The following is a 19,202-nucleotide window of genomic DNA, read 5'->3' as shown; positions in this document are numbered from 1 at the left end:
AACGGCCAATTTGCATGAAATAATTTAGAACAAATTGGGTTGCATTGCTTTGGAAAGCAGCTTGCTTAATTTTTGTGAGGTAAGATAGCCAATATAGTTTTTTGTAACTTCATTTTGATATCAATAATTTCAACGACAGGCCAAGATTTGGAAGGTTTTAATTAATAACTTATAGACAGTGCTTTGTATGCGTGAGTAACTCCGCATTTGTGTACGTTAACAACGTGTTTTTGCTGAGATATGATAAGTATTTACAGGTGACAAAATGGCTAATTTAGTACAATGATGCACTTTCAATCAGTGTCCCAGAGTTTTCCTCTTTTCCCTCACTGTGCCAATGGCACTTTTTTTTCGTCATTGGGTGGGAGGACATAAAACATAACATCTGGGTTTTTGACTTTGTTATTTGTACAGCCCACTACAGTACAATTTTTTCAGTATTTTAATAATCTTGATAATCCATTCACTAATAATACAAATTTCCTCGACCATGGGGGCGTGGCCTATTTATGCACTGTCTCTATCCCTAGTTTTACGGCGAACTTCGACCGTTGCGTGATGACGTAATGCACGCCTGTCCCGGTCAGGGAATAGACACCACAGTAACCGAGACCTCTGCTTTAATTGCAGGGGGGGAAAATGAACAAAAATAGCTGAGTATCGAAAGTGTCGGACAAATGGGAAGGTAGTCGTATGTGTGGACTGACAGCAGGATTTAGTTTTTCTGTGGTAAGCGAAATTTCAAGAGTTTCTGTTGTTTCAGCGAAACGCTGGAAAGACAGGAGAAAGTTCCTGTCCGAGTCCTTCAAGACCGGAGTCGCAGCAGATGCGAGATGGGTCTTGCCTAGTCAAGGTTTGATCCGCGTCGGAAATGGCTGGACACGGAGCAGAAACGATAGACTAAAGCGGGACTGGTGGTTGAGCTTCACTGTCTTGTGTGTGGCTATTTTGGCTTCAGGTAGCTTTACGTGTCTTGGGATCTATCAGGATGACGTTAGCCATACAATACAAAGCCACAGAGCTACAAGAAATAAATAACGCTGGCTTGATCTGGCTATATACGACGCGTTTGTTTTTAGCTAAAAGTAGCTAACTGGCTAACAACCGTCTTGAGATGGACATTGCAGTCATCAGTGGAGGCCGAGAAGTTGAGCAGGCGATTCCCTATGATAGCTATCTAACAAGCTATGAAGTCCAGATAGCGCAGTTAGCCAGCTAGCTAATGCGTGTGTATAGTTAGTTAGCATATTAGCTATCTTATTGGGTAATTGTTGCTAGCTTGTCTGTACTGTCAGAGCTGTTCAACTTTGTTGACACGTTTCTTTTAGGTGGTTTTCATGTATTAGCGAAATAGGAAGTTAACGTTACAGTTAGTCTATGTTAGCTATTGAGTAATCATTGTACTGCCTAAATTGTTTCTTGCTAGCCACAAGGAAGTTGAGTATAGGGAACGTTGTCATAAAAATTTTCCCGACCGTGAAGAATGCCTTACTTGTTTACATTTTGAACAGTTGTTTCTCCTGAGTAACTCGATCGTTGTTTCCGTCGCAGCACTTTAGACACAAGCAATATTGGAAGCGCTATCCTAAAATTTCTTCTTACCGTGAAGAGTGCCTGGCCAGCAAGCGTAGAAATGTGTTAACACGGCGACACAATTACATCGAAAAAGACCATCTTTGGAAAAAAAACGCTATATTCTGTAACTGCTTTTAGATCAAACCTACCATGCACAAAAACTATAAATTGCTCGTCAGTCTGTTTATAATGCCGTCATAGCGCGGAGTGTTTAAAACCATAAAACCACCCCTTAATAAAATAAAAACAATAGGCTACACGTTAACTTTAAATATAGACCAACTAGTCTGGTTTTGACAACTCCGTGATTAAACTGGCTCACGGAGTTCTCAGAAGTAACTTAAACATCCACTAAGCATTGGTGACTTACTCCTAGTTAAGTGTTTTCTGCAGCCTACTTGAGAATACGTGGCGTACTAGAAGTTCAAGTGTAAGCTTAAGTATATTTTGCCTATACTTGTTCAAAAGTGAACCAAGTAGACATTCTTATTTTAAGAAAGAATGCTATTAGTGTGCTTCTAAAACTTTATGGGGTCCACCTTGTTAAAGTTCCTTTATTCAAGTAGTAGGATAATAGGACAGCACCTTATTCCCAGATTCCCCTCCTCAGTCAGTGAGAATTCTTTGAAGAGCTCCAATCCTATAGAAAAATTCCACCATGCATTATGCTACATTCTCAGCTTGGTTAGACTTTAGTGGATATGCCTCAACCCACTTTGTTTTGTGGTCAACCATGAGGCATATATATTGCTTCTTGGAGTTGCCGTCAGTTTCCCAGAAAGATCCATCCTAACCGGTACAAATGGTTCAGACACGTGAGCAGTTCCTAAACAAGACCAGGTCAAAACCTAGTATATGGCTGGACCTAACGCACTTCATCCGGCCGACCAATGGTGTAACTTAATAACTCGGCCGATCAACCAATGGTGTAAATTCATCACTCAGTCACTCAATCTCAGACATTCACGTTTGTAGGGCTGGCCCCGCTGTTGCGGTCCGGCCAAAAATTAGGAGTGGACAATGACATATTGGTAACTTGTGTACAAAGAGACACAAATACATGAAGCTTTGAACTGGGATGTATTTGTGTGTTGTTTCTGGCACTGAGGGGAGTTCAGGAATAAGGTGCTGTCCTATTTTCATGAATTTTCAGTGATTTCTCAATAATAACATGTTTGCACAGAACGTGTAGATGAGTTGCGTGTTTGCTCATTAGAAGGGACTTAATTCACTCACAGCATTTCATCAAAAGACAAACTCAATGAAATAGCTTACAATACTGTCAAGTATTCATGTATATGTAAAAAAAAAATGCACAATAATGAGAGCCTTGCAAGTGCTGTTATTTATTTGTTATTCTTGAACAACTGTTATTGCACACACAGGCAGACTAGTTGATACAGTCTCATTCATTTTTTTTTTCATTTTAATAAGGAAAACACTTATTTGAATTATGTATTGGTCTTTTTTTAGTTTGTTTAGTGAAAAACAAGAAAAATCTAGATAAAAATTGTGAATCGTGAAAAGTTTGAAAAAAATCTAGATTTTATTTTTTGGCCATATCGCCCAGCCCTAGATGGTAGTATAAACAGATTGATTGTGATGGACAAATGTTTATTTATTTATTTATTTATTTATTTCTTTGATGCATAGTTGGTTTGATCTAAATGCATTTACAACATATAGCCTTTATCCCAACGCTCGTATACCTCGATGTAAGTGTGCCGCTGTGTTAACACATTTCTATGCTTGCTGGCCAGGCACTCTTCACGGTAAGAAGAAATTTTAGGATAGCGCTTCCGATATTGCTTGTGTTGACAGTCCTGCGATAGAAACAATGATAGATTTACTCAGGAGCCACGTCTGTTCAAAATGTAAACAAGTAAGGCATTCTTCACGGTCCAGAAAAGTTTTATGACAACGTTAGCTGACACTAGCTGTGTGCACGTTGAACTCAAACCTGAGTCAAGTGTTGTGCTGATTTTAAATTATAGCTACCACTTAGACTAGCTTGCCAAGCATTGCATTTCCTGATAGATGACAGTTTGGTATTTGTCTCTAAATGGCAATCCAGTACCTATCAGTTTACATGATTTTTTTGCTAATAGAGTGCAAACGGTCTTGACAAGTAAGTATGGTAGCTTGCTATTTTACTTGAAGTAAGTGAGAGTCATAGAGTAACGGATAACGAGCCCTAGCCGTAGGTTGATAATACATTCTCCTCTGTAACATACTGACAGCTGCTACTGTTATCAATAGCAGGCTAAAGGTGGAATTATGTTATAGTAAGATAGACTAGATCATTTATCTTTAACACTAGCAATTGTCATGTACTGTGCCTATAATTTTCATTCAGCTTACACATCATATTTTCATATCATGGTTTCAACAACCATAAGCAGTACTGTACACTCAATCACTAGAAACCACCTGTCAGAGCTTAATCCTGCTATGTTGATCGTAAGATAACATTAACGATGATGACTTATTAAAGCTTGAACACCCCAGGGTGTAAGAACTTGAGTGAAGTCAAATTTGTTTATGTGAGTCCTGAGGGTGTGCCTTTTCTCATTGCTTAATGGAGCCACTTGTCATGTATTATTTCAGGGCATCATAATGTTTGAGACATAATAATGTTATGTAAATGAAAGTATTCTTGTTTAGTACTTTATCTCATATCCTGTACTTGCAAAGACTGCTTGATATCTGTGATCTATGGACACCACCATTTGAGTATCTTCCCTGGTGATGTTCTACTACGTCTATCCTACAGCCATCTTCAGCTCCCGTTGTTTTTTCAAAGGCTTGTTGCCTTAAGTTTTCTCATCAGCATATGAAGTGCATGTTCAGTTGGATTCAGATTGGGTGACTGACTTGGCCATTGAATAATCTTCCAGGTTTGGCTTTGAAAAACTCCTTTGTTGCTTTAGCAGTATGTTTGGGATCATTGTCTTGCTGTAGGATGAAGCGCTTTCCAATGAGTTTGGCAGCATTTGCTTGAACTTGAGCTCATAACATGTTTCTGTACACTTCAGAATGAATTCTGTTGCTGCTATCAGCAGTTATAAAATCAACAAAGGCAAGTGAGCCAGGAATTGTGGCAGCCATACATGCCAAAAACATTACACTCTCACCACCATGCAGGCATGTTTCAGTATTAAGATTTCATAGTATGATTATTTTGGCCAGCATTTTCACAATTTCCAATATTATCTAGATAATTATTGAAAGTCTTAAAACAGTATTAAAATATATTTTAATGACTTGAAAAGTACTAGCCTATTTTATTCCAATCAGAAAACATGTTGCTAAAACATGTATGTAAAAATGTTAACAGGCCATGTTAATAACTAGCTTTTACAGCTTTTACAGAATTCAGAAGTAAATGGGCCAGTGATGTCATGTGAATTTGTGTGTCCACCAGCAATACGTTTTATCCAAAGAAATTAACATTCCTGCAATAATTTAAGAAATGTTTCTAAGAAATTATAAAAGAATGTCAAAATATTTTGTCTAAGATAGCAAAAGCTAAAGCAACTTTTGTCTACAAACAGGGATTTCATCAAATGTCATTCAGCAAAATGAAATTCCCTGGCCATTTTAAGTCATATTACATGATGACAGTCATGTGATTACATCACAAAGAGGACCACTGAAGGTCACTACCAGCTGAGTCAGTGTCTATAATTCATTCCAATTTTTTTTTGATAATTTCACCTGTTTGCACTCTGGAACAAAGTGGCAAAGAAATGCCCGTCATTCAGGACAATGTCCAGGAAGTGGCCATAGACCTAATATAGGCTATATAAAAATAGTTAATTGCATATGAAAGTGTATCTTTAAAAGTTATGGTGAAAGCTAACACTTTATATAGCCTAGGTGGCCAAACAATTGCTTGTTAGAAATGATTAGGCTATGTATCATATTATCATTCAGTTACATGGCCATGTCCATCAGAAACACAAAATTTTGCTGTTTACCAAGATTGTCATCCATTTTACTAAATCAATTGATTTAGTGCATTTTTTGCAGGTAAATTAATTATGTAAGATGTAGCTATATTTAATACACAATTCTAAAAGATAAAATTATATATAACTTTTACAAAAAATGTATTTTATTTATTTATGTATGTTTTTTTTACATTTTCTATCATTTTACAGATGCCTCTATGTAAAGAGAAATGTGCGTTGAGGGCCGATCCTGTTGCAAAGGAAGAGAGGTTAGTCAGGACAAGAGAGGGGTATTTCTTTCATTGGGTAATGCAGTTTTAGAGATTGACAGGGCAGGCTGTCATATATAGTGACCAGCATCACTGTTTTAGGAAAACCCAAATCGTTTTAATAACCTCTTTTTCTCACACATGCATGCACTCACTTATGGGCGCACATGCAAACACACACACACACACACACTCTCACACACACACGCTCACTTAAATCTTCAGTCCCACCTGTATTTGGAATGTCCTATTCGCGAACTATGTACTAGCATGCTCATGTACAGCTCTTGCTGCCGGCTTGGGAGGGTGGAGGCAATCCGCAACGATCCTTGTGCCTGCCAGCCAGTTGATTCTTGTTGCATTAAGGTTTTCTTTAATTTTAGTTAATGCAGAAGGAAGCAAGTCAGGTAGATTGATCACCCTCCTGTATTTACTAAATCCTCACATGCAGCTGAAAGGAGAACAATGGTTTTTAATGTTTATCTGGGTCTGTTCCTTGGATTTTAAGAGCTTGCATCTAGATGTGATTCAATTTAGATAATACTATGTCACAATAAATTATTTACCAAGAAGTCTGAATGTCATTCATGGGAACAGAATCATGTCATTCAATTAAGACATTACATTAAACATTTAAAAAATACATGAATCATTTATTCCACCAAAACATCTGATGATAATCAAAAGTGATCGAACAGTATGAATTTGAAATTAATTTATGACCTTTTTCACTATTCTACTATAAAGATGGGGAACTGACTACAAAATTAGAGATGTTTAAAATAGCAAATAGCTGATATGAATCCCTTCTTATATGGAAATCAGTCTATTATACCAATTTCTTATTTGTTTGATGATGGATTTTAGTTGTTTCTACAATATAAAGTATTTCAGCTAATTTTCAACTAAAATATTTCCACTGAATGATTTTTTAGGGAGTAAAATCTGACTAAATGTATATTAAGCGCTTAAGCAATTTGTGAAGTTCTTGAAAACATTATTTTTAAAGGAGGCACTTTAAAGAACTTTAAAAAGTGTTAAAAATTGCTGCTTCAACATTTTTAATGTATTGACAATTTCAAAACCTAAAATGTCTCTGACCCAAATGTAAAGTATATATAATGTGCAGCTTATTCAAAATTTTTTTTTTTTTTTACAAATTTTCGCTAGCAAAAAAGACAAAACAAAACTAACAACTCATAAAAAATAAAAAGTGAGGATAACATTACCATTTTTTCTGGTAGCATTATCACCTGCTGCGGTGATGCATGACTGCTGCCTTCCACCATGGTACAATGAAAACTTGTCACTGTGTCTACTGAGTGTCACAGAATAAGCAGTGCTCCCCCTGTCTGTAGCCACTTATTACTCTTCTTCACTTTTATAGGCGGTTGACCACGGCTGGTATAACAGCTGCTTATTTCAGAAATGGCTGATATAAATTTATGGCGATTAAATAACCATTAATGTATGTTTTACTGACATTTTTAGTATTACAGTTACTTTAGGCTTTCACTTTGCTCTTGCCACTCTGGTACAAATGAATCTTGGTCTCAACTGTCCACAAGGCCTTTTTCCAGAACTGTAGGCTCCTTTAGATACTTAGCACCAAACCTGGCCATCCTGCTTTTGTAGCTGACTAATGGTCTGCATCTTGCTGTTTAGCCTCTGTAGTTCAGTTTGTGAAGTCTTCTGTGGACAGTAGTCACTGTCACATCCATGACTGCCTCCTGAAGGGTCTTTAGGGTCTATCAGACAGATGTTTGTGGGTTTTATTTTATTTTGGAGAGAATTCTGTGGCCATCAACTGTAGAGGTCTTCCTTAGCCTTCCAGGGCCTTTGTGATTACTGGGCTCACCAGTGCTCTTCTTTTTTAATGATATTTCCAACAATTGATTTGAGTAAGTCTAACATTTGGCCTATGTCTCTGACTGTTTTTTTAAATTTATTTCTCTGCCTCATAATGACTGCCTTGACTTTCATTAGCACAGCTCTGGTCCTCATGTTGATAAATGCCAATGACAGTCTCCAAAGGCAATCAAAAGACTAGAAGTAAGACTAGATACTCAAAGCTCACTTATACATGCACTAAGAAAGCAGTTGAACACACCTGACTAATCAGAATCTCCTGTTAAGGCAATTTGTCCTAAACATTATGGTGCTTTGAAATGGGGGGACTATGTATAAAAAGTGCTGTAATTTCTACATAGTGAAACCAAAATGTATAGAAATTTTTTCTGAGTTATTTGATTACAAATCTAAAAGTGGTGGTAGAGATCAAGAAAAAATGTCTTCGTCCAAAACATTTTGGAGGGCACAGTATGTAGCCCTATTACAAAAAAGCTTGTATAATTCATTCAAGTGCCTCATATTTTTTATTTATGGTGTAATTGTGGCGTCAGCTTTTGTGTGTTGGTTTGAGAAGTGCATAATATCTCCTGTTTAGTTTTTCTTATTGTATAATTCCCGTTGTATCTCTTCAAATGTCTTACAGAGTTGGTGACACCATTCCCCAAAATGGAGGAGCTAGTGCATGTACACCATGCCCACTGCAAGAATTGTGTGAATCGAAGGTGCATGGCCAGATTGGAGCCTGGAATTTCCTGCAACCTTATGGGCTGCCCGATGGTCTGCGGGGCCATTTTCCACTCATGCAAAGCAGATGAGCATTTCCTGCTGTGTCCATTAGAGAGAGTTCCGTGTCCAAACATTGGATTTGGGTGCCCCTTCATGGTTGTCCGGAACAAAATAGCGGAACACCTGGAGACATGCCCAGCGAGTGTAGTGTGCTGCACCATGGAGTGGAACCGCTGGCCAATCAGCTACGCCGACAGTACGTCCTATGAGAACTTGAGCAAGGACTTTGATGTGGTGGACCAACTGGACATGGCTTTAGCACTGCAGGACCAGCGAATGCTGTTAGAATCACTTAAAGTGGCCACCACAGTTTCTAAAAGTGCTAGTAGTCAGGCCAGTACCATTGTAAACATGGCTATACCATCGAGCATGCCAGAAAATGGAATCGGGTGCATCAATGTGGATACTATGGATGTGGAATTGTATGGTGAACTTCATCAAGCCACAGTGGAGACTGGTAGAAGCTTAGCTGTAGCATTGGAAATCCTCAGTAGTACGTCTAAGGAAGCAGGTGTAGTGAATGGAAAGGTACCAGAGGAAAAGGTGAGAAGAAATGAGGCCTTTCAAGATGGTTATGAAGATGTTTCAAACTTTGAGAATACAGAGGTGAAGAGTGATAATGAGTTGTGCTATGAGTCAGGAGCTGTTGGTGGAATGGACCAAGGGGTTAGAATAGTTGAGGGTGGGGATGAATGTGCAAGCAACAGAAAGTCACACACAGAGCGGAATGGATTTTCTGGAGTCCTAGCAGACATTGTGGCGGCCGACCAGATGATGGGCCTCATCAAGAGAGATCAGAATGGATGCAATGGCTTTCACCACAGCAAGGGTGAAAAGGGGAACAAAGAACAGGATGATATTAGTTTGGACACTGCTGAATCAAGGCACTCTGAAATGAATGGATTGTGCAAATGCAGTCAGACTGGAGATGAACCAGATCAGGACCATTCCATGCCCATAGTATCACGGGACTCTTCTGGGTCTCTGCCACCAATGCTACCATCACCTCTTCCAGATCAGCTTCTTGACCTCCCTCCAAACGACATCCTGCTGAATGTTCCTGCCAGCAGTGAAGATGGATGGCTGGAACGTAAGTTTCAGAATGTCCAGGTAATCCGTGGGACAAGCGTATTCATGCTGAATGGTCGCAGGGCGTTTCTCACCAACTCACAACTCTTCCGTACCAAAATGGAGGATAAAGCTGTGGACACATCTGACCTAGAGGTTCCTGATGACCCAATGGGCCTCCACGGAATTGACTTGATCACAGCAGCCCTTCTTTTCTGCCTGGGCGACTCGCCTGGGGGGAGGAGCATCTCCGATAGCCGCTACGTGGATGGATACCATGTTGACTTTGGCACACAGACCTTTTCCTTCCCTTCGGCCATCCTGGCCACGGACACCATGGTGGGTGACATTGCCTCAGCATCAGCCTGTGATCATGCCAGTCCACAGCTCTCTAATCCAAGCCCCTTCCACACCCTCCGGCTTGACTTGGTGCTGGAGTGTGTGGCTCGCTACCAGACCAAGCAACGCTCTATGTTCACTTTTGTCTGCGGGCAGCTCTTTCGGAGGGATGAGTTCTCCTCCCATTTCAGGAACGTTCACGGGGATATCCATGCCGGCCTCAATGGCTGGATGGAGCACCGCTGCCCCCTAGCGTACTACGGCTGCACCTACTCCCAGAGGCGGTTTTGCCCGTCGGTGCAGGGCTCCCGCATCATCCACGACCGGCACCTGAGGTCGTTCGGTATACAGCCTGCTGTGCCCACATACCCGAGTGGGCCGACCGCAGGTGACAGGTGCCCATCAGGGTCCTGTTGTGACAACCTGAGTGGCCTCCCGTTCGAGGTACTCCAGCACGTGGTCGGCTTCTTGGATGGCTTCAGCCTGTGCCAGCTGTCCCAGGTGTCCCGACGGATGAGGGAAGTGTGTTCCAGTCTGCTGCAGGCACGGGGTATGGTGGTACTTCTTTGGGGCAAGACACACTGCCCAGATGGGACTTCATCTTGGCACATCAAAAACAAGGTTGGTCAACCTGTCTTTTAAAATGTAACCTGAAGTGTTGTGTTTAAGAAAAACTTTTAGTGAATGTGTCTAGAAATCAGTCTGTCGAAATGTGACTGTTGCAGAATTACTTCTTAAGGGTTCCCAATTTGACGTGTGCTCGTTGCTTCAAAGTAAATAGTTTTGCTTTTGCTGGCTTTATTTGAAGTGTTTGAGCGGTTACGAAGAAGTGTATTGATTAACCAGCTTTGAAACACTTAAATGTTTTGCAGACCTGTTTTGTAAAACCTGCGTGCTGTATTGTGCTTGAATGCCCTTAACTTCTTTTTATGTTGTAGAAGGCATGTTTCAAGCACTACCGCTAGGAACTCTAAAATGAAAGGCTTTGTATAAGGCAAGATTTGGATTGCAAACACAGATCAAGCTAATTTGGGTTTGCCAGTGGCAGATGCCCTGTAGTATTAGCACGAGAGGCATTGTAAAGGTTTTTAGTGGTGTGTTCTGCACAGTATAATTGTGCCGCAGTCATCTTCCAATGATAAACATCTCCCCCTGCTCTATGCAGATTTATTTAAGTCCAAAACAGAATTCTGGCGTAAGCTGTGTTTTTAATCCCATTGTGCAGATGCTACATCTGGCCAATCCTCACCCATTTAGGTAGTGTTCTATTTTTTGTTAGTGATTAGAGTTCTAGGCTGTATAACTCCAAATGTGAGCATCGCAGAGACTTGGAAAATGGCTTAAATGAGGCAGGACACCTGTACAATTTATAGTACTAATAGATTAGTTTGTTGACAATTTAGGTAGAAATAAAGTGCCACAAATGCAATCATCTTGTTTGAAATTAAATATGCCAAATTACTAAAGATATATGAGGCAAAATGTAAGCAGTGTAACCTGGTGTCCTGTCCTTCAGTGTCTCCTAATCTGTCCAAAATATCTAAATTGTGCATTGCTGCAAATCATAACATAATATTATATTTTACTGCAAATCAACTGTTGTGACTGATGAAACTCACTTTTGCATAATTTTCAAGTTGTAATTACCATCATTTCATCAGTATAGGGATCTAAGCAGTGTTTCCCACAGGTCTGAAATATAGCCTACTTGTGGTGGTAGCCAGCGGAAAGGGCCGGCATTACCTGCCGGCACAAAAATGGTCTACTACATGTGACAAACAATTATATATAAATATTTTAATTTATTGAATATTTCTATTAATTTCACATAATATAGCCTATTTCACAGATCCAACCCACCCCATCCATCTACCCACATGGGAAGAGTAAGACAAAGTTTAAAAAATTAAGAATAAAACACTCTTTAGTGTGTACAAAGATGGCACTGTTTGTCAGAGCACTTAATTGTTCTAGGTTTTTCAAAGAAGAGCTCCAACGCCTGTGCATATGGGAACGCCTCTGGTGCTGGTCCATTTATCGATATTCGCACACATGCAGCCAGGTGCTCCCCTTTCAGTCTGTTTCTCAGGTCAGTTTTGACCTGAAAAACAGATGAAAAACAGACACTTGGCTTTAAATTAAATATACAAAAATTAGATGCAAAATATATTTAGTGCTGAAAGAAAGATAAAATTCACTTACCCTGTTCATGGTTAAAAAAATCTCTCTCGCAGGGCAGAGGTTTGGGTATATTTCTATTTCATCGTTTTCACTGGCCAGCAGCTGCACGATCTGAGCTTGTGTCTTGTCCTTCAGAGATTAGCCAAGGCAGGGCAAAAGAGCATAAAGATGTCAAAACAAGCAATTCTAACCGCCAAGACAGACGAGACAGAAATCAGTTCAGTTCATATTAATTCAGGTAATTTACCAACCTTAAATGATCCTGATAGTACATGCTGCTTGTAGGATGTCCACTCCTGCAGAACTTTGGCTTCCTGCCCTAGGATGCATTTCTTTGTTAGGGTGTGCAACATTGAAATATTGGTCATTTTATCTGAGGTAACTGCCTTTGGACCCAGGACACTGAGGGCCCCTAACACTTCAGTGTGCTGGAACCTGCACTCAAGATTGCTCTCCAGGCTGCAAATGTAAGGTTTGAGGACCTGGAATGGTATTATACATTTTTCAGCTCAAGGAAAAAAGAAGGGAACACAAAAATCAAAATATGTTTGAGTAGGAGCACTTCCTGGACTCAGATTGAGTTTGTTTGAGGTGCTCTTTGGATGGGATACGTATAGACATCAAAATCAAAGAAAACTCCAAGGCACTCTCTTTTTTAACAATCAAAATGCCTTTATTATCGTGGCATGGTCATATTAAACCAGAATATATGACCATGCCATGATAATGAAGGCATTTATGAAGGGATGTATTTACATCTCTGACGAATCTGGCCCACAGCTTTTCCCGGAGGTGCTCCTGGTTTCCGTGTCCCCTCCTGCTCCTCTCCGCTTCACTGGCAATGCTGAAGGCCCTAAGTCCTTCTGGGTCATCCAGGTCTTGGTGAAGGCGAGCAAGGAATGATCTGGGGAGTGGGGTCTCGCCTGCCTCCAGAATGCTCCTCAGAATAGCAAGTGTGACTGGAACCTAAATGTGGAAAAAGACAACAATATTATAGACTACATAATGCAAACATCTGGGAGCATCATTCTTTATCAAATGCATTCCTTTGTAATCTACCTGTTCCTTTATGTGGAGAAAGTTCACATCTGCTCTCTGAAACACCTTTGACAGCATTGATATGTGGGGCAACACATCTGCTTGAAGGTAGAGGGCAGCCACAAAGCAGTAGGCCTATGTGGCACAGAAGGTGTTTAGGCCTTTGACCACTGGGCACTTCCTTGTACTCGTCTCCTCTGCAAGAGCAGCCAGCACGGCTGGAAGGCTCCTCTGGAGATTTTGTATGGCTAGATGCTGAGATTACCACCTTGTATCTTTCACTTCCTACCAACAAGTAGAAACACTGGTAAGTATAAATTAAATAATATGACACCACAACAGTATTATGAAAATTGGTGTAAATGCACCTTAACTTTCATGTCGCTCAGACCGAGAGTGGTGGCGGCAGATCTCAGTGTGGCTGATCTATTTGCGCTGTTTCTAAAGAACAGGTGCAGTTCCAGTAGATGGTCCCTGAAGGTAGCCATGTATCTGACAGCATTTGCGGCATCTTTGCATGCCAGTGCTAGTCTGTGAGCAGCGCACGCTACAGAAACCAGCTTTGGAAAACTGTCTGTGAGCTGCTTTGCCACTCCATTCACACGGCCTAGGTTTAAGATGTAAATTTAGTGTTGGGGGTGTCATTTTGTTTCCTTTGTTAAATGTCGGCCTATAAAGCCCTTTGAGACTAACTGATTAAGGTCTATACCATTAAACTTGACTTGACTAGTGTTAAATAACAGCTGATAATACAAATTTCACACTATCTATCAGATTTAACAATAAACTCCATACCCATCATTACCGCTGCACTGCCTGTCCCGAGTCTGTAGAGCCTGTCTACCGGGAGCTCCTTCTTCTGTAGTACGCTCTTCCAGAGTTACCAGGTCAAGGGAATGGTTAAAAACACACCCCTCTTTATTCAGGTGTCTAAAATAAAATTAATAGGTTTTCACACACATTAATAAGTATCAACTAGGCCTATATCTTTATTTAAATGCACAGCATTCCTTCAAAAATACCCCACCTAACATGTAAATCCAGCTGGTAGCTTACGGACACATCTGTCTTTTCGTCAACCTCTAGGCTGATTGCTTGATGACCTTATCTCTTCCACAATAGGCAACTCTACTATCTGTGCAAGGATCTCCAGCATTTCATCCACTGTTCTGTGTAATTGGTAACTGTTTCTTTGATCCACCTGAGAAAAGGAGGTAACTTAACATTTTGCTAGGCCTGTGGCTAAAGTTCTTAGTTTCACAAGCATCAATTTGTAATATGTTTACCTTCAGCTTGTCAAAGTAATCACAACTCAAAAGCTGAGCTAGAATTAACAGCTTAGGGTAGTTGGTGTGGTGAGCAATCTCATTCTTTACTAGCCAGTAAAGGCATTTGAATCCCCCTATGATGGCCTCATGCTTGATAATAACGGTGGGCTCAAAAGCCTGCTTCACTGAGTAGCCTAGGCCTAGTAGTCTAACCTTAGCTAAAGTTAGTCTGTGTCATAGCCCAAAAAGAAAACAAATTATAATCTTTCTTATATTTAGCCAGTACTTTGCTGCATGTTGCGCAATGGTCAAGTTACGTGTGCTGAACACACTCTTGAGTCTTGTAGCTACCAACGCAGCATAATTGCCGCTTTCTTTCATAGAATTTGAAGGTCCTGCTTGTTCTTGGGGCATTTTGCCTTCAGCAAGTGAAATGCATGCTCAATTGGATTCAGGTCAGGTGATTGACTTGGCCATTGCAGAACATTCCACTTCTTTGTCTTCAAAAAGTCTTGGGTTGCTTTCGTAGTATGCTTCGGGTCATTGTCCATCTCCACTGTGAAGCACCGTCCAATGAGTTTTGAAGCATTTGGCTGAATCTGAGCAGATAATATAGCCCTATACACTTCAGAATTCATCCTGCTGCTTTTGTCAGCAGTCACATCATTAATAAATACAAGGGAACCAGTTCCAGTGGCAGCCAAACATGTCCACGCCATAACACTACCTCCACCATGCTTCACAGATGAGGTGGTATGCTTTGGATAATGAGCAGTTCCTTCCCTTCTCCATACTCTTCTCTTCCCGTCATTCTGGTACAAGTTGACCTTTGTCTCATCTGTCCATAGGATGTTGTTCCAGAATTGTACAGGCTTTTTTAGATGTTTTTTGGCAAACTCTAATCTGGTCCTCCTGTTTATGAGGCTTACCAATGGTTTACATATTGTGGTAAACCCTCTGTATTTACTCTGGTGAAGTCTTCTCTTGATTGTCACTTTGACACAGATACACCTACCTCCTGGAGGGTGTTCTTGATCTGGCCAACTGTTGTGAAGGGCTTTTTCTTCATTAGGGAAAGTATTCTTCTAACATCCACAGTTGTTTTCCGTGGTCTTCCGGGCCTTTTGGTGTTCCTGAGCTCACCAGTGCGTTCTTTCTTTTTAAGAATGTACCAAATAGTTGATTTGGCCACACCTAATGTTCTTGCTATCTCTCTGATGGGTTTTTTGTTTTTTCAGCCTAATGATGGCTTGCTTCACTGACAGTGACACATCTTTGGACTTCATATTGAGAGTTAATGGCAACAGATTCCAAATGCAAATACCACACTTGAAATCAATTCTAGACATTTTATCTGCTTACTTGTAAATGAAATAATGAGGGAGTAACACACACCTGGCCATGGAACAGCTGAGCACCCAATTGTCCAATTACCTTAAAAAGGGGGGGACCACATATAAAAAATGCTGTAATTCCTACACCGTTCACCCGATTTGGATGTAAATACCTTCAAATTAAAGCTGAAGGTCTGCACTTTGAACTCCAATATGTATTGGAAGACCGCTAAAATAACAATAACTTTGTCAATGTCCAAATATTTATGGACCTGACTGTACCTAAATGTGTAATCATTTACATGCGTTTCTGTACTGTTCAGTATGCAGTCTTTTGTTGCATGGGGATGGGAGGACATTTTACAAATGTTACTATTTATGATCACTTCAAGAAGTTCAGGTTCATTTAGCAGATATCGGCACAGTAAGTGTGTATTACTATTTTATACTATTACATGCCATAAGTGACATACAGCACATGAAGATAGTAATACCCCACATTATGTACAATAAGCTTACAATAAAATAATATACCAGACATAGCTCAGGAGGTAAGAGCGTTTGTCTGGCAGTCGGAGGGTTGCTGGTTCAATCCCCTGCCGTGTCTAAGTGTCCCTGAGCAAGACACCTAACCCCTAATTGCTTCCAACGAGCTGATTGGTACCTTGCATGGCAGCCTCTCACTGTTGCTGTGTGTGTGAATGGGTGAATGAGAGGCATCAATTGTAAAGTGCTTTGGATAAAAGCGCTATATAAATGCAGTTCATTTACCATTCCATTTACCATCATCAAAAAAATTGTGTTCTGCTTCGTGGTAAACCAGTGTATCAAACATATCACATAACTAAGCCACCTATGGATGCTTACTCTACAGTATGTCTAATGCCCCCATTAGAGAATAGCGTAAACCTTTTGAAAGACACTATTTCATTGTGAGTGGAATTAATTCTGACAAAGCAGGCCACTACGAGCCACAACTGTAACACTGTATGCTAACAATGCCCCTATACGATCAGCAGCATTATTAGCAAAGGCTAAGAATTGTCTCTTACAACCAATGTGAATATAACAATATTGACATGACATAAATAATTGAAATTCTGCAAGCAGTAATAGGTACATCATCTCCATACGTATGTATCCTCACTAGACTTCATGTTTCCTTCTCTTCTGAACCACTCCCCACATCCATGTCAGCATAGTGAGAATTTTCTTTAGCCATGCCGATGGTTTGGAAAAATTAGTAAAATCCGAAGGATTATGCTATGGTTATTTTGCAGATCTGTGCTGAAGCGACCATTTATGCTGCTACTCTGGGTTTTCAATTGTTGCTATAAACTTCCAATGAAACATGCCATACACAGTTGGGAAGCTTAGACTGTCCTCTTATACTTGTACTGCTTATACTGGATAAAAGTGTTATCAAACCAGAATGAACTGAAAAGAGTTACAATGGCGTAAAAAGCAGGTGGGGTTTGTGTGTGTGGCAGATGTAAATGCCTACCCCTGCTTTACATTTGTGTGCTTATTTCTCAAATTGATTGCTCAAGACAATAAATGACCACTAAATCTTGAAAGGGACATCTCTACGTGTAAAACCAATGGAAATATTGTATATTTATTGCATATCTCGTCGCAGATATCGATAGTAGAATGGCGTGAGATAATTACACAATTCTTTTTTTTTTGCTTTTCAGTCACTTTGCAGCATCTTTCACAGCTGTATTGGCATATCTTTGGGCTATCTATTATCTTGTAGCTATGACGAAATACAAATTTTTGGTGGTGAAAGGTAGACGCTGTTGTCCAGTGTTTCATGCTTAGGGGGGTATAGTTTCAGATGAGACTGCAGGAAGGGGGATCTTAATGAAGCTAGAGATTGTTTCAACTCATAGTTTGGTTCCAGGAGCAGTGAATGTCTGAGTTGAGAAATCTGAGGACACTGGCATCCTGGCTACTTGGGGGTTTGTGTGAAAGGGTTAAGAAGTACATAACCATGCTTTCATGCTTTAAGAACATCTAACATTTTTCCAGTTCTGTTAGTAATGGGTGAGAGTAGCTTTAGTGCATGGGGAAAGTTTATTCTTAAGCAACCAAACTGCAGTGAAATAATACTGCATTTAGGTGGAAAGTAGGTAGGTAGAAAGAAAGGTAGATACAAACTTACATTATTATTCAAACATGACAATTCTGTCAACCTGGCCTTTATCAAATAGCCAGAGTAAATTACAAATTGCGAAACGGATAGTGCTGTAAACAAATATTTGAATCATATCAATTTGCTTTATAGAGGAATGTCTTCGTCAGCTCATGTGAGTCATTGGCTGACGGTGCATGGCAGTTGTGGCATTTCTGGAGTTAGCAAATGTTTTATATCCCATCTTTAATGTTTTTTTCCAAAAGGTGTGGCGTTTCAGCACGGCTTTTGGCACGGTGAAGGAGTGGAAATTTGCTGACATCGCCAGCATGGCTGACCACCTCAAGAAGTGCCGGTTCAACACGGTGGAGCGACGGCAGGAGCCTGTCCCGTTGCCATGCATGTGCTTTACCCGAGAGCTGACGAGAGAGAGGCGATCCCTGCGCTCTGTTCTGAAGCCAGTATTATAGATTCCTGCATTTCCCCCATTGACTATGAAAACTTCTTTGTAACATGCAACACTTAACTAATGTCTTGCAGATTTCTATAAAATACTGTACGTACATTAAACAAACACAATGTAAATAAACAGATTTTTTATGTTGTTTATTTTTCTATATAAAAAACTCAGTCCTGTGTTGTATTGAAGTTTAACAAAAGGAGCCTTAATGTATAAAATTACACTTGACTTGCTGGACATAGGACATTGGGCATGTATGATTTTTAACATGTTTAATAATTATTTTTCCCCCAGCAAATCTATGTATTAAAGTTACCACTTTTGGCTAATTTAGCTCATACTCAAGGAGTTTTGTTTTTTTTTTTTTGGTTTTGTTAAGATACTGACCAACCTGAAAATACAGTTATTCTTCTCTGAACAGGGGAAGTGCATGCAATTATTTAACTTCTTACTATTATTGCATAGTTTAATTTTGACAGTTAAAAGTTGTTAGGACATTACTAAAATTAGGATAATTTGAGTTTTGTCTGTCTAGCCTTATGTAAAACATAACCATGATTAAATGTAAAATCCAAAATATAAATAATTTATTTTTGTAATACATGACTATAGTTTATAGTTTAAGTGTACTATATATATATATATATATATATATATATATATATACACTCACCGGCCACTTCATTAGGTGACAGGAGTGGCACCCAGTGCGATCTTCTGCTGCTGTAGCCCATCTGCTTCTAGGTTTGACGTGGTTTGTACGTCAATGCTCTTCTGCATACCTCGGTTGTAACGAGTGGTTATTTGATTTCACGTTGCCTTTCTATCAGCTCGAACCAGTCTGGCCATTCTCCTCTGACCTCTGCCATCAACAAGGTATTTTCGCCCAGAGAACTGTCGCTCACTGGATATTTTCTCTTTTTCGGACCATTCTCTGTAAACC

The 19,202-nt window shown here is 39.9% G+C and overlaps 1 protein-coding gene across 3 annotated transcripts; it reads left to right on the top strand.

Moving 5' to 3' along the window:
- The first annotated feature begins 549 nt into the window (after positions 1 to 549).
- On the top strand, positions 550 to 18,599 carry LOC118206556 (F-box only protein 30-like). Of its 3 annotated transcripts, XM_035379372.1 has the most exons (4): positions 550 to 729; positions 5,739 to 5,797; positions 8,292 to 10,462; positions 18,066 to 18,599. In XM_035379372.1, the coding sequence occupies exons 3-4, from the start codon at positions 8,315 to 8,317 to the stop codon at positions 18,267 to 18,269; spliced, it is 2,352 nt and encodes a 783-aa protein (XP_035235263.1). In that variant the 5' UTR covers positions 550 to 729; positions 5,739 to 5,797; positions 8,292 to 8,314; the 3' UTR covers positions 18,270 to 18,599. The 3 variants fall into 3 exon arrangements, with proteins under 3 accessions (XP_035235263.1, XP_035235255.1, XP_035235271.1); XM_035379364.1 differs by lacking the exon at positions 5,739 to 5,797; XM_035379380.1 differs by lacking the exons at positions 550 to 729; positions 5,739 to 5,797 and adding an exon at positions 842 to 958.
- Positions 18,600 to 19,202: the final 603 nt, after the last annotated feature.

Source organism: Anguilla anguilla, chromosome 1 (assembly GCF_013347855.1).
Source record: "Anguilla anguilla isolate fAngAng1 chromosome 1, fAngAng1.pri, whole genome shotgun sequence".
NCBI lineage: Eukaryota > Metazoa > Chordata > Actinopteri > Anguilliformes > Anguillidae > Anguilla > Anguilla anguilla.
Note: the sequence above shows the minus strand (reverse complement) of the source record. Positions and strands in the feature narration are given on the sequence as shown.